At 46.8% G+C, this 13,181-nt stretch overlaps 1 protein-coding gene across 1 annotated transcript in view; it reads left to right on the plus strand.

Annotated features, from left to right (window-relative positions):
• Positions 1-4,278: 4,278 nt before the first annotated feature.
• Positions 4,279-13,181, plus strand: part of LOC135822684 (phospholipid-transporting ATPase ABCA3-like) — a 95,232-nt gene continuing 86,329 nt past the window's right edge. Inside the window, exons 1-4 of the mRNA XM_065335502.1 lie at positions 4,279-4,437; positions 7,925-8,056; positions 9,037-9,110; positions 10,454-10,485. Of these exons, the coding sequence (XP_065191574.1) occupies positions 8,003-8,056; positions 9,037-9,110; positions 10,454-10,485 (160 nt within the window). The 5' untranslated portion in view covers positions 4,279-4,437; positions 7,925-8,002. The remainder of the gene's footprint in view (positions 4,438-7,924; positions 8,057-9,036; positions 9,111-10,453; positions 10,486-13,181) is intronic.

Below are 13,181 nucleotides of genomic sequence, written 5' to 3' on the forward strand. Positions count from 1 at the left end.
TTTCAAGTCGCAGCGCTCCTACTTGAGTCCTAGCATTTATTGAATATCTAAACTCTCGCCACCGAATTATCTTCACTGCCGAATACACAAAAGCTGTCAGCTCCAACACCGTAAGCTACTTGGACTTGTCCATCTCGATGTCTGGTGACAAGCTTGATTGGAAGTTAGTTGTTCGTTAAGCCGTCACATAGTGGTGTGCATTACAATTTTGTCGTATCTGTCGTCGTTACCAACCGAAAATCGCAGTTGCAAACAACCAGTTCGAAAGGGCAATTGACAACGCCCCAACGAAGGCGGGAAGACAACAAGGCATGATTCAGAAGATCGTCAAACTCCTGCGAGAGAACAACAGTTACCCACCCAGACATCATTCACACCGGGCCATTCAACGAGCCAGCGACACACAGACATCGCGCCAGAAGAAGAGAAGAGAATACAGATCTATTATCAAGGTACCGTTCATAAACGACCGACTCGCAAAGAAGGTGCGTCAAGTTAGTTGTCAGGTCGTTCAGCAAGGAGGTGTGGGTTGTCTTTACGTCAGGCCGCTCCTTGAAGGACATGATAATGTATCGTCATCGTTCAGCAAGCCAAAATGCCCCAGGAGGATCCAGCAGCAGATGAAGAAGAAGGAAGGGCCAGGGGCAAGCCAGCTGAGTGTCGTGCATGTGATGGTAGTACGAAGCATGGTGCGTGTATGTCCAAGGATGTCGTCTACTCGTTGAAAGGTGCCGTATGTCAGGAGGAGTATGTCAGAGAAACGGAGAGGACAGCGTGCACGAAAGAGATCGGAGGAACATCATCGACAAGCCAAGAACGCAACTGTTGGGAAACCATTTGGTGATCATTATCGGAGAAAACAGCACACCTTCTCGGACCACTCACCTTTTTGTAATACACAGATTCTTGCCGGAAGACAGCGATCGTATGTTGACCGCCGCATCATGGAGGCTATTTTTATCAGGAAGCGCAAGCCAGCAGTGAATAGTGACAATGGATGGCGGTTGTTGGGTGACGTGTAGACTCATCACCGATACCAAGTACCGGTAATGTTCTCTAGTATTGTTGCTGTTGTTGTGGCTGCTGCTGCTGCTGTTGCTGTTGGTCCGCTAGAGCATAATCTAGCATTATAGCCTAATATAGGGGCACGAAAAACTACAGTTTGTACCAAACTAAAGTTTTGTTTTCTGAACGTTCAGGCTGCAGGGCCTAGGGCCAGGGTGCACCGGTGACAGACCTCGCACCGACCAAAAACGAAATCATAGTACATGTACATGTATGTAAACGAACTGCTGGTGCCTGGTGGAGTGTTATACCATGGACCATGGTACGATACGCAGGGCCTGTTTTCAGCCAATCAGCGCTCGTCTAGCCATGGTTATATTGGCCAGTATAAATCCCGCGCGGGATTTATATTGAGTATAAATCCCGGTGCACGGTACGTACGCTAGGGCACTGCCACCGTACAAATTCACTGCCTGAAAGGCAGTGAACTTGTACGACGGCAGTACTCCAGCGCACGGACCACTCACAACAGACACAACGTACACCACATGCACGTGTGCACTCCACACAGAACGGCATTACTGACGAGGAACAGTACACAATGGAAAAGAAGAATGACCTTGAATTTTTCTACCGAGTATTCTATTATGCTGAAACTGAGGATAAAGAACGTCAAATGACCACGAAGTATCCCGAATGGATCAGCAATGTACATTGTACTTCGAATAGTTGAAGATCATCAACAGACTGTCTCTTTCGTAACTAAGTTTATGATACAGAGTGCACTTCAAATCCACCTAAACCGATTGGAAAACGCTAGAATGGATTGAAATGTGATACAGTGATACAAAACAGTGTATACAAATGCGTCTACTTGCAATTAAGCAAAACTGATTATAAGATGCCGCATGTGAAAATCAGCACTGTACCACAATCATGATAATAGTAACGCTTACTCCCAAAGAGTCCAAACTGTACTGTAGTCTAACTAGTGACGGTAGTTTGATTCAAAGACAACTCCAGCACCCCAGCAATTCAGTTGACTTCCGCATCGCTCACGAGACAATTTGCTACAATATGCACTGGAACTGAAAGGAAATCTTATGCCAAACATCCACGGAGAAATCTCCTTCTGATCTTGCTCGACCATTCTTTCAATCGACAACTGATAACCAGCAGAACATGTTCATGTACTGTATGATGTAGGAGATCTCCAAACAGGTTCGTTGTTCTGGAAATGCGTAGGGGTGCCTGGCATAAGTAGGATATGACCCTCGTAGTCGGGTTATACCCCCGTGACCGTACCCTCATATAAATCGCTCCTGCTATCGCAGTCGGGATTTATATTCAGCCGGCACAACCCTCTGACTCGGGTTATATCCTCTACATCTAGCGAAAGATTTCGTGTCGCATTTGGGGTTTCAGAACCGCTCATCATGAGAGCGGTTTTATATGGATAATTTGTACGAGTCATACTTACAGTATACAGTACATGACAGAGTGCACTACAAAAAATGTAGTGTCAATAGTCCATAAATGGACTCTTGCTAGTGTCTTATGAGAGTAATTAGTTATAATTATAGCGGTGCAGGTGCACTACAAGTAATTTTCTGCTCAGAAAATGCAAATATGGAAAGGCACAAAAAGTGACAAATTCTGTCGTTAGAATTGATTTTATCCAATTCCGTCAAATCCGTCAACTCTGAAGAGAGGGCGGAATTTCTCTAATTCTGGCGCCAGAATTGCACAGTCGGTGTGTCACCGGTCTGGTCATGACTCAAGCGCGTGAAGAGCCCTGGCCGGCATGTGCGCGATGCTGGGTCCACGTGCGCGGGAGGGTGCACGTGATGTCTTTTTACGATTCTTATTTTGTTTGTGACTTGACGTGAATAAAATGCGTTGTGAATTCCAGTCGTTCGTTTACAAGGCCGGAATCCGCTCATTCTGGTCATTCCAGAATTTAAAAAAACCAGTTCCAGAATTGTGTAAACGTGTAATCGAAAGCGCCCATTGTGTAGTGTAGGGCTCCCGGCCATATCCAGCATCATGCGGCCATGCATACATGTATGCAGGGAGTCGTCAAACGGGGCCTCGTTTCCATTGTTTTCCACGTGGTAGATATCTGCCATGTACCATAATTATAATTATAATTATATCTCATGCGCATATGCATGCATAATACATTATGTAATTATGCGCATGGTGTATTTTGTAGTGTTTTTTTGCGGCTGAGAGTGCGAAAAATATTTCAAAAAGTCCTTTTGGCCGGATAAAGCGGAGCTTTCCTACGGAAACCGGTACGAGATTTTAGGGAGGTTCCGGAGTACGATTTTTCGTGCCAAAATCCATCGAGGCGCTACGGATTTTTATACGTCGTTTTTCGAGCAGTGAAATGTTCCGGAGTACGGAACTTATGTGTTTGCCGTCATTGCCTAGGTTACGATCCCAAACACGTCACATTCCCGCGCTACTCGTATGCCTTTTTATTTTGAAAATTTGTACCGAAATCAAAACTTCCCGCGGAAAATCCATGTTTCTCGTACCAAATTTGTACGCGAAAAATCTTTCTGCACCCGATGACGCAAAATCTCCTTACGAAACATGGTTCGTGTGAAAGCCAGTCCACACGGATTCTCCGTAGATCTACGTACCCCGTGCCGAAAAATCGTATGGAGCGCGCCTGGAAAAATCCGTAGCGCCCACTAGGACTGACCCGAATTTGCCAGCTGAATCTCGATATTTTGCGGCATAATTTTGCTCGTGCATCGTCGAAATTTTGCTTTCATTTTGCTAGGCCACTCGATATTTTGCTCCCTTTTTGCTCCAAAATTTGTGTCACGTGTGAGAAAACTGACCGAAAGTGGGTTACCTGTTGCCAAAAATGAGAAAAAGTGAGTCACGTGTTGGTAAAACTGTGCCGAAATGAGTCATGTGCACCGTATATGTGTAAAATCTCCCAATTCCCAGCCAACACACCGATATTTTGCTCCATTTTGCCAGCAAATTCCCTTTCAAAATTCTTCGATATTTTGCTAGAAGAATTGCTAGCAAATTCGGGTCTGCCCTAGCGCCCACACGGATTTTGGCACGGAAAATCGTAGATCTACCCCGGAACCTCTCTTTTGACCAGGGAGTAGTACAATACCTACTCCCTGCTTTTGACAACTGATCCTGACATCGGGAGTCAGGGAGTCGGTATTTGACGACTCCCTGTCGGGAGTTCATGAACTCTTGCTGCTGAGCGCTGATATCCAGCATGGTCCTTTCGAGTTTCGTAGTTTCGACGTCGTTTTGTGCTTTCCAGATTTCAAGGAACGACTGACTGACATACCTTGCTTTCTCCGACCTACTTCGATTCGTAGGGGTTAGTTGTGAGAGTGGATAGAGGCATAGAAGCTGACAGGGATCAAGAAACCTATCGCGCATGTCGAGGTAAGGGCTCGAGCTTTGTCTCTTTGTGGTTCGGCTTCTTTTTGTTGTTGTCAGGCATTGCACTCGTCGTGTCATTGCATGTGAGGTAGCCTGAGAATTATTGTTTCTGGTAATGTCTCACATGATGTCGTCAGACGGGCGGTGTGCCTTGACAGGGCGAGAAGTTCCCATGCTGTGACTTGTACAAGTAGACTTCGATTTAATACTCCGCAGATATTCAAGTTATTTTGCAAAGTAATCGTACCCTAGGCCCTACGACTAATACAATTACAAGTACTAAAACTACATGCTTACTGCGCTACAAGATGCAGTCTTTAATACATCACATATTGTATGCTGTAACACCTGGTGATTATGGGCCTGGCAACTAATTCCTTTCTGTAGAAACGCGATGCTCATCATCAAACTGCAAGACTACAGTAACACTCATGTGGCATTGTGCACATGGAGCAGGTTGCGTATGTGTAGGTTGATAGAGATTAAGGGTGCGTTCTTGAATCCTCTCGGAAAAGTTCGAGACCCGTGAAAGTACGAGAAGTGTTCTTATATCCTCTCTGAATTTTAGGAGACTCCAAAGCTCTCCGAACTTCAGAGGTGGTTGAAACTTGGCGATTCCCGCGTTTTGGGCTCAGCGCGTGCGAACTACCCGTAAAAGCTATGTGTTGATCATGAGTGTAGGACATTCCCTTTTTGCATACGCACAGTGCGTACAACATTCGTGTCACTGAAGATTGTGGCCTCTTTGGCGCTTCACATTTGCAAAAGATTTCCGAAGTCTTCGAGACCCGTTCCTAAATTATCCCAGTTTCTTCGACTTCCAGGAGAAATTTCTCCGAGAAGCAAGAGAAAATGAGAACGCCCCCTAAATATGCGTATCACACACGTCAGGCGGACGTAAGTGTGTGTGTGGGGGGGGGGGGGGGGGAGGGGACCCACGGTCCACCAACCGCCACACAAGTCCCGTCCACAGCGCACATGTGCAAGGCCTCACTCACGTACAGTACTGTCGGGTAGCGCCGAAGAACGACCAGGCTAGAATTTTTACCAAGCACAGCATACCAATGTATACATGGTGACTCAACTGTGCACAGACTGTAAATAATTACAGTAATACATGAAAATAAGAACGGTCTAGGCTAGGAGGCCGACCCCCCCAGTTCTTCGGCGACCGACAGTACTGTATAGCAGGTCTACCCATGTGTATTCGGCCTTTTATGGAGCATTTTTCTGAGTACACAGATGTGCGAGTGGCCTGGGATGTGTGAAAGCAGCCGGCAGTAGTACAAAGTTGATACGCTTGTACGACTGCCTGGTGAAAGTACGATAAATGCAGGAAAGTTGCCTTGTTCAAGGGTTCGCACCCTGCCTGAAAGGATTGGGCAGCTTTTTAGGCTTCCCGACAAATTCTTGTAGTTGTCTTGGAAACTTCTACCGTATTCACCCACATACAAGTGCATGCCCTTATGCGAAAAATGCGTTTTTCCATTTCACCAGGAAACAAAATTAATGTTCCGGATACAAGGGCATGTCTTTCAATACGAGTATTCGAGTCTTCAAAATACACTCCTGAGTCTTGAGTTTTTTCATGCCTTTATGTATGGAGGTGCCCTTGTATTCGAATATAAGTGCGCGCCCTTTATGCGCGTGATACAGTATGTAAATGTGACCTATAGGCTGTTTTGTACCTAGTCTGAAGAGGGCCTTAATCTCTTTGGTATCCCACCAATGCCCACGCCATGCATGTGCGACACCCTGCTCCGGCGAAGGTCAGTCCGTGGCATTTAGTGCAGCATTTTTCTACGCTGCTCAAGAGTTGCTCAACGAAATGCAAGGCAGCAACTTGGACACGTGCGCTACCATGGGGGAGTGTTTGGCACTTTGTGAAGCACTTTCCGTGTTGTACAAGAGCTGCTCTACGAAATGCAATAATTGCGACTCGGACACGAGCGCTACCATGGGGAGTAGTGTGATGTGTGATGTTCTGTGCAAAATGTGCAGACACAATACAGCGCAGCTTTTAGAACACGAACTGTGCAAGTTGTGGGGCATGTCGATCTGCAAACGCAGGTGTACATGTTCACATTCACACGCTGAGCACGTATCTGCAAGGGGGAACTACAGGATAGACCAAAGCGGTCAGAACCTGCGGTCGTGTAGGCACTGCATCGAACAGTCCTGGCATTCACACAGCATGGCTGGCTGCTCCTGGAAGTGAGGCATGTGATCCCGAGAGCATGCCAGCCAACTGGAAAAAAACGAGAATGGATGGGAGTGTGGCAAGAAGGCATGTCGCGTTGAAATAAAAGTGTTTGAACATCTGACTTATGTCACTGATCGTCCTATGCCGATGAGTCTCCTAGGTGGTGTTTACATGAGGCATTTTAACCCGGGTTGAGTTAGGGGAGGATTGAAATCGAGAAATCATGCTACCGTACTTCTGTGCGTATCTCGCGCCAGGTTTGAACAGCACTGCACAGGCAAGTTTCGCACGAAAGTATTCATGCGACCACACAGGACTGTAGAAGTGGACTTTTGGCGGCATATCAGTATGTGACCCGGGTCAACTGTCTTCACGTAAACACCCATCTATTTTGTCTATCGTACAGACTTTCAACCCAGGTTGAAAATTCTCGTGTAAACACAGCCCTAGACTCTATCAATTCCCCGGCTTGCCATTCCACATTCCAGCCACCGAACAGCAATGGAACAGCCACCGAACAGATAGTTCTAGTGTACCTTGCGGCATGCGGTCCCGCCAACATTTGACCTCATACGACTGAATCACCACGGCATTATCACGCACGGGATGGTTTACCTGATATCGTGCAGGGGCGTCGGAAGGTATTTTAGTGTGGTACGGTCAGCCATCTGAAGTACAATTTACTCGTGGGGGAGTGGTGGCTGAGCCGAAACTTTTGGAATTTTAGATCCCAGATCAGTGTATTTTGTTGATTCACGGGGTATCTGGGGCAAAAAGTGGTACGGTCAATACCGTAGTGACCGTACTGTGTGCGACGCCCCTGTCGTGTAAACCACCGCTTTCCCGTGCAATCATTTACATGTACAGTGAAACCGGTAACTTAAGACCCCCGTGACTAGCGACCAACCTGGTGTTACAGACCATTTCGCCAGGCACGCACGTTTTCACATTCATATATGGCTGTGCGGTGCAAACCTCTAACTAAGGACCACCTGCCACTAAAGACCGCTTTCTCTGGCCCCAAGGGGTGGTCGTTAGTCACAGGTTTTACTGTAATGGTTGTGCGGTGCAAACCTCTAACTAAGGACCACCTGCCACTAAAGACCGCTTTCTCTGGCCCCAAGGGGTGGTCGTTAGTCACAGGTTTTACTGTATGGTTGTGCGGTGCAAACCTCTAACTAAGGACCACCTGCCACTAAAGACCGCTTTCTCTGGCCCCAAGGGGTGGTCGTTAGTCACAGGTTTTACTGTACATGCCTTGTGGTGTGATGTCCTCTTTCATCTCAGCTTGAACTAGGAAAGATACACCAGGCCGGAGACAAGAACTGGACAGGAGAGCCAGCTCCGGCATACTCTGGCTGAAAGATGGTCGTTGTTCGGCAACTAAGACTGCTGATATGGAAGAACTGGTTGCTACAAGTGAGTGTGTGTGTGTGTGTGTGTTAAAATTAGCGGCAGTCAATTCATCAGCCTGGCAAGCTGTTGAATGGTGTAATTCCAGCACAAGTCTAGCATAGCTTGTTTGCTATCATCACTTCAGCGATGGGCAGGAGTATGAGTATGGGTTTGAGTGTGTTCGTGTGCCTGTGCGTTTGTGTGTGTGTGTTGTATGTGTGTTGTATGCGTGTGTTTGTATAAAAAACAATATGTGCATACCGGTATGTACTGTTACACTGCAGCATACACACACATGTGTACTGTTGTGCTGTATGCGTCCCGGTGTTCATGGGTAATATATCATACAAGTGCGCATGGCAAGGGCAATCACCCGTGCCCTGTGTGCGTGCATGTACTGTTCATGCATTTGCCGTGCCTATGTTCACGCATCTGCCTGCCTCTAGTCATGCATTTGCCTGCCTCTGTGCATGCATTTGCCTGCCTCTGGTCATGCATTTGCCTGCCTCTGTTCCTGCCTTTGGCTACATCTGATCATGCCTTTGCACCACTCCTGGGGCAGGGTTTCACTTGCCACTGCTTTACATGTACATGGTCCCAGACACATGCAGTATCATTCTCTATGCAGTACAATTGTCAATCCCCTCTTCGCCTACAATGCTGCTTTTCAGGCATCTCGGAATGGGAAGTATCCATCTAAGATGGCCGTCACCTTTTTGCGGGGCAAGTTACCCCATACTTGGCAGGTACAACCCGTTATACAGTAGTACATTTATGAGTGTGACCTCACAAAGTTCATGACCTTTTATGCAGAGTTGGTATCACAGTCTGTACGGTTGTAGTGGACTTGCCCCGCAAAACCTAATGGCGGGAAATGGACGCATACGTCCCATTGAAGGGAAGGATTTAAATTTGTTGCGTGCCTCACGGGCTCGACAATATTCGGCTTGCGTACTTACCGGTATAGCCCCATGGTTTGGAATCTTCTCTTTGCTTCTATTCAGATCCGCCGGCCTATCGGATCTGTGGCCGAATTTCTTCTTCCCATCTTGCTCATCGCTGCCTTAGCTGGATTGAGGTAAGGGTGAGATATAGGGCAAAGTCCGCATGAGCGCTGGAAAGGGCGAATCTTACGCCAATACAGAAGCCACTGGCATGGTCACTCTCCAGTACAATCTCTTTGCTTCAGTTTTAGCGAAAGGCATTGTGCGTGTGTGCAGCAGGGAATACTAAAACAACTTTTTTTAGTACTCCCTAGTGCGCAGCTGCTATTCACTTTCTCTGCATAATATTATCAAGGACTCATGCACTACTGGCTCACTATGTTGGCTTTTTACATTGTTGTCAGTTTGTTGACCTATCTATTGTATAGAATACAAGTTGGTTTGTATTTGTTATCTAGTGTGCTCTCACAGTGGCTCAAGAGACCATAGGTTGCCATCTGTCATCACCCATGATTGATACGAAAAGACGGGGGGAGAGAGAGAGAGAGAGAGAGAGAGAGAGAGAGAGAGAGAGAGAGAGAGAGAGAGAGAGAGAAAGAAAAGAGAGAGAAAGAGAGAGAGGGAGAGAGAGAGAGAGAGGAAGAGAGAGCTTTGATATAGTATCAGTGCTCCACAAACGGTCCAGATTTTGAAATAGCTCACACAGTACAGTCCTTTGCTGGGCACATGCATCAAACTCTCAAAAACACCTGGCTTATCAAGTGATCAGTTCAAACCATGAAACCTAGCCTAATATTATCGAGGCTGAAATCTGGGGGGGGGGGGGGGGGGGGGGGAGCTCAAATTGAATACTGTACTGTACCGTGGAAAACGTTATACTGTAAGTAAACAAATACTCGGCGCGTATTTGTTTTCGGCTATTTTCAGCCTGGTCATATTTGGCCGAAAATTTGTTGCGACCGAAATTTTGTTTTGCAAGGCTCAGTGTGACAGTGTATACAGGCGGCAGCAGCACAGGCCGAACATTTAAATGGGCCGAAATGGGTTTTAGCCCTGGAAGGCCGACATTTGAATGGGCCGGAAATTTGCCGACTTACAGTAGTGCTCATGAGTCATGGCGTCTGCTGGCGTCACGGGTGTAGTGGTTCTGCAAACGCACCAAAGACATCTTGTAACTAGCGTCGTTCACAACAAATCACAAGTGTGTGGGAACACAGAGAACGACAGAGAGATGAAAGGAAAAGTCCAGGCAGGCAGGTACAGCTAAAGTGCGTACAGTACAACTGGCATGCCGGACAGTGCAGCGTGGCCGGATGAATGCATACGTGTCACATAAAAGGATACAATGACAAACAGTGGAATGTGCATCCACTACAACGAGAAGCAGAAGAACCAGGCTGCTAAGTACTACTATTGCCTGCTGCTTTGTGTGTGTTTCTGTGTCGTGCCTCCACCCCTTGATGTGCACTGGCCGCAGGACGGTTTCGAAGCCAGAACATAAATGTTTCGGTGAGTGCAATGGGATATTCTGTGCTGTTTTTGTTTTCAAAATTTATTTGAGTGTGTACGTGTGTGGAGCCAGAAACGTTGCATGCGAATTCGTTTTTCGGGTCTGTACCCTAGACGGAACTTTGCCTTTAAGGGTTTTTATTCTTTTGTTAGTATTTTTACTATTTTAACATGGAAGAATGTGGGCACACGTTATGCACGGCTGTCAAGAAGCGGCAACTTAGAAAGATGGCGTCGGTTCGAGATGGTATGGTAACCGCGCACGTGCCGTGGTCCGTGACTTGCTCATGTATGCACGCAAATGCAAGTCACAAACTCACTAAGATCGTCTTTGCATTTGGAGAAAATATCTTCGACTCTTGCTGGAGGTTGGGGAGGTTTGCCTAATATTTACTTGATTGCGATGCCGGTATGTCCTCTCGATAATTAGAACAAAGAGAGCTGATGATCGCTTCATTGCTGAGTAGAAGTAACAATCAACTCTCCTCAGGTCCTCAGTGCCAAAGGCAGACGACTGCAATTCCACAACGCTCATTTCACGATGATGGAAACAATAATTGTGTACACACTTGGACCATTCGGTCATCCCTATTCTAGCCGCTAGTCCGCCCAGCAAGCAGATATTGACTATTACGATAAGGACAACTGCGTGAACGAGGGCTCGCCCAGCAAATACAATTCAAGTCGTGACTCCAGTCAAGAATTAGTGTCTTACTCGAGAACTTCACAAATACAGGCCTAGGCACCCCACAAAACTGATAGATGGCACGAACGAAAGACAAATAGGCTAGACAAAGTGTCCCAAGTGACCGAGAACAGCAGATCTACCAAATAAGACAGCTACAGGTGCCTAAACAACGGTTCCAATACAGTAGACAGTAGTACAGGTAGAATGAAAACCTTGGAAATCCACAAATACAGCCACGACCGCCACAAAAATTGGACGACCGCCACAACAAAATTCTCACTGCTCTTACCTCCTTGAAGGGTGAAAGTTACCAGTTATCCTATAGCGATGTCAGTTTATGCCTGTTGGAACCCCCTATAGCCCGCACGAAATACCTTTCAAATAATTCCCGGATGCAATTGCAGCTCCAGACAGGAGGAAGAAGAACACCGTGGAAAATAACGGCAACGATGCCCAAACTCTCGGGAAACGGCTGAAATCTTCCTGAAGATGTTAACATTGAATAGCCATCGATTACCAGCGTGGTTTGGTGACTTTAGAACTGTTTTGAGACTTAGAACGAAGCGATATCTCAAATTTGATGGAATTGCTACCTGTCAAATGCGTGGGCGAGCAGGCCAGCTGACTGGTTATGCATGAGCAATTGAGCATGCATTGATTTTGCGTGGTTCACGTGCAGAAAACTAAGTTGCCGCGATCCAAGTGCAGCTAACAGCCGTGTATGCGATCGAGTCCGAGAGATCACGAACAAAGGCAGAAATGTTTTCACATGATTTCAGTTTTCGGGGAAGCGAGTCCCAGAGACAATAGCTAATGAAAACAGGCGAGCGACTCATCGAGTTATTTCTTGAAATAGGGAATCGATGGATAAATCTACAGCAAAGTCTGTTAATTATGGTTTGTAAAGGACAGGTTTTGCATTGGGAATCCAGAATTGTTGATGGGGTGTCAAGTGGGAAGCGAAATATCGCTCTCAAAATCCTGCGATGCATTAGTTCAAGCCGCGTAAGCATTCCTGCTCCAGCACTGCACCACACCATGCTACAGTATAAAATTATGGGTAAGATATAGGAGGCGTAGAAAGCCCGACGACATACTAGTGGTAAATGGCTCATGTGACTGTATAGAACACCAACAGCCGAACTTGTCCGGCGCTCGAGATACTCCAGATGGTGGGACCAACTCATGCCTGAGTCAAAGATGACTCCAAGGTGTTTGTGGTGGCTAACAATTGGGATGGGCGTCTGGTCGTCAGGGAAGTGGAATAGGTACTGGTCGATGTAGGAAAGATCAGAACGCGGATGAGGTGGAATGCACAATATGACAGTCTTTCCAGCATTAGGTCGAAGTTTCCAAAGACGCATCCATTCAACCACTGAGCGAATTTCCGACTGCAAAGAATTACACGCCATGGGCAGAGAAAGTTCAAATGCCACAAGAGTAGTATCATCGACGTACAGGGAGGTATTTGGAACGCGAGTTAAGTCATTTACATAGAGCAAGAAGAGAAGAGGACCCAGTATTGAGCCCTGTGGCACACCGGAACATACTTCGAGCGGTTGGGACAGCGAACCTGACACCCTGACCTGTTGGACCCGGCAGGATAGGTAGCTTTCGAGCCACCACAGAACATTGCCACCGATGTTAAAGGTGGCGACTTTGACCAACGAACCACGGTGCCACACTGTATCAAAGGCCTTTGATAGGTCGAAGAAACAAACTAGGCTGAAGTTGTGCTGATGTTTGCGTTCCAACAGGTTCTGAGTAAAGCGTGCAAGTTGCCACGCGGTAGAATCTCCTTGTTGTGTCTCTAACCAAGAGACTGTGGGTTCACACGTAGAGTTTACATACAAGTTTATTCTACGGTTGCAAAGCAATAAGAAGCGTTGAGGTATGATTGTGCTAGAGGATATAGGAGTTGTATCCCGGGTGCGGGATGCGTTGGGTGTTGGGTGGCAGTACAATGAATTGCTATAGAGAGTTCATGCCTAAGCGGTTGTGGTTTTAG

The sequence above is a fragment of the Sycon ciliatum genome, chromosome 8 (assembly GCF_964019385.1).
Source record: "Sycon ciliatum chromosome 8, ocSycCili1.1, whole genome shotgun sequence".
NCBI lineage: Eukaryota > Metazoa > Porifera > Calcarea > Leucosolenida > Sycettidae > Sycon > Sycon ciliatum.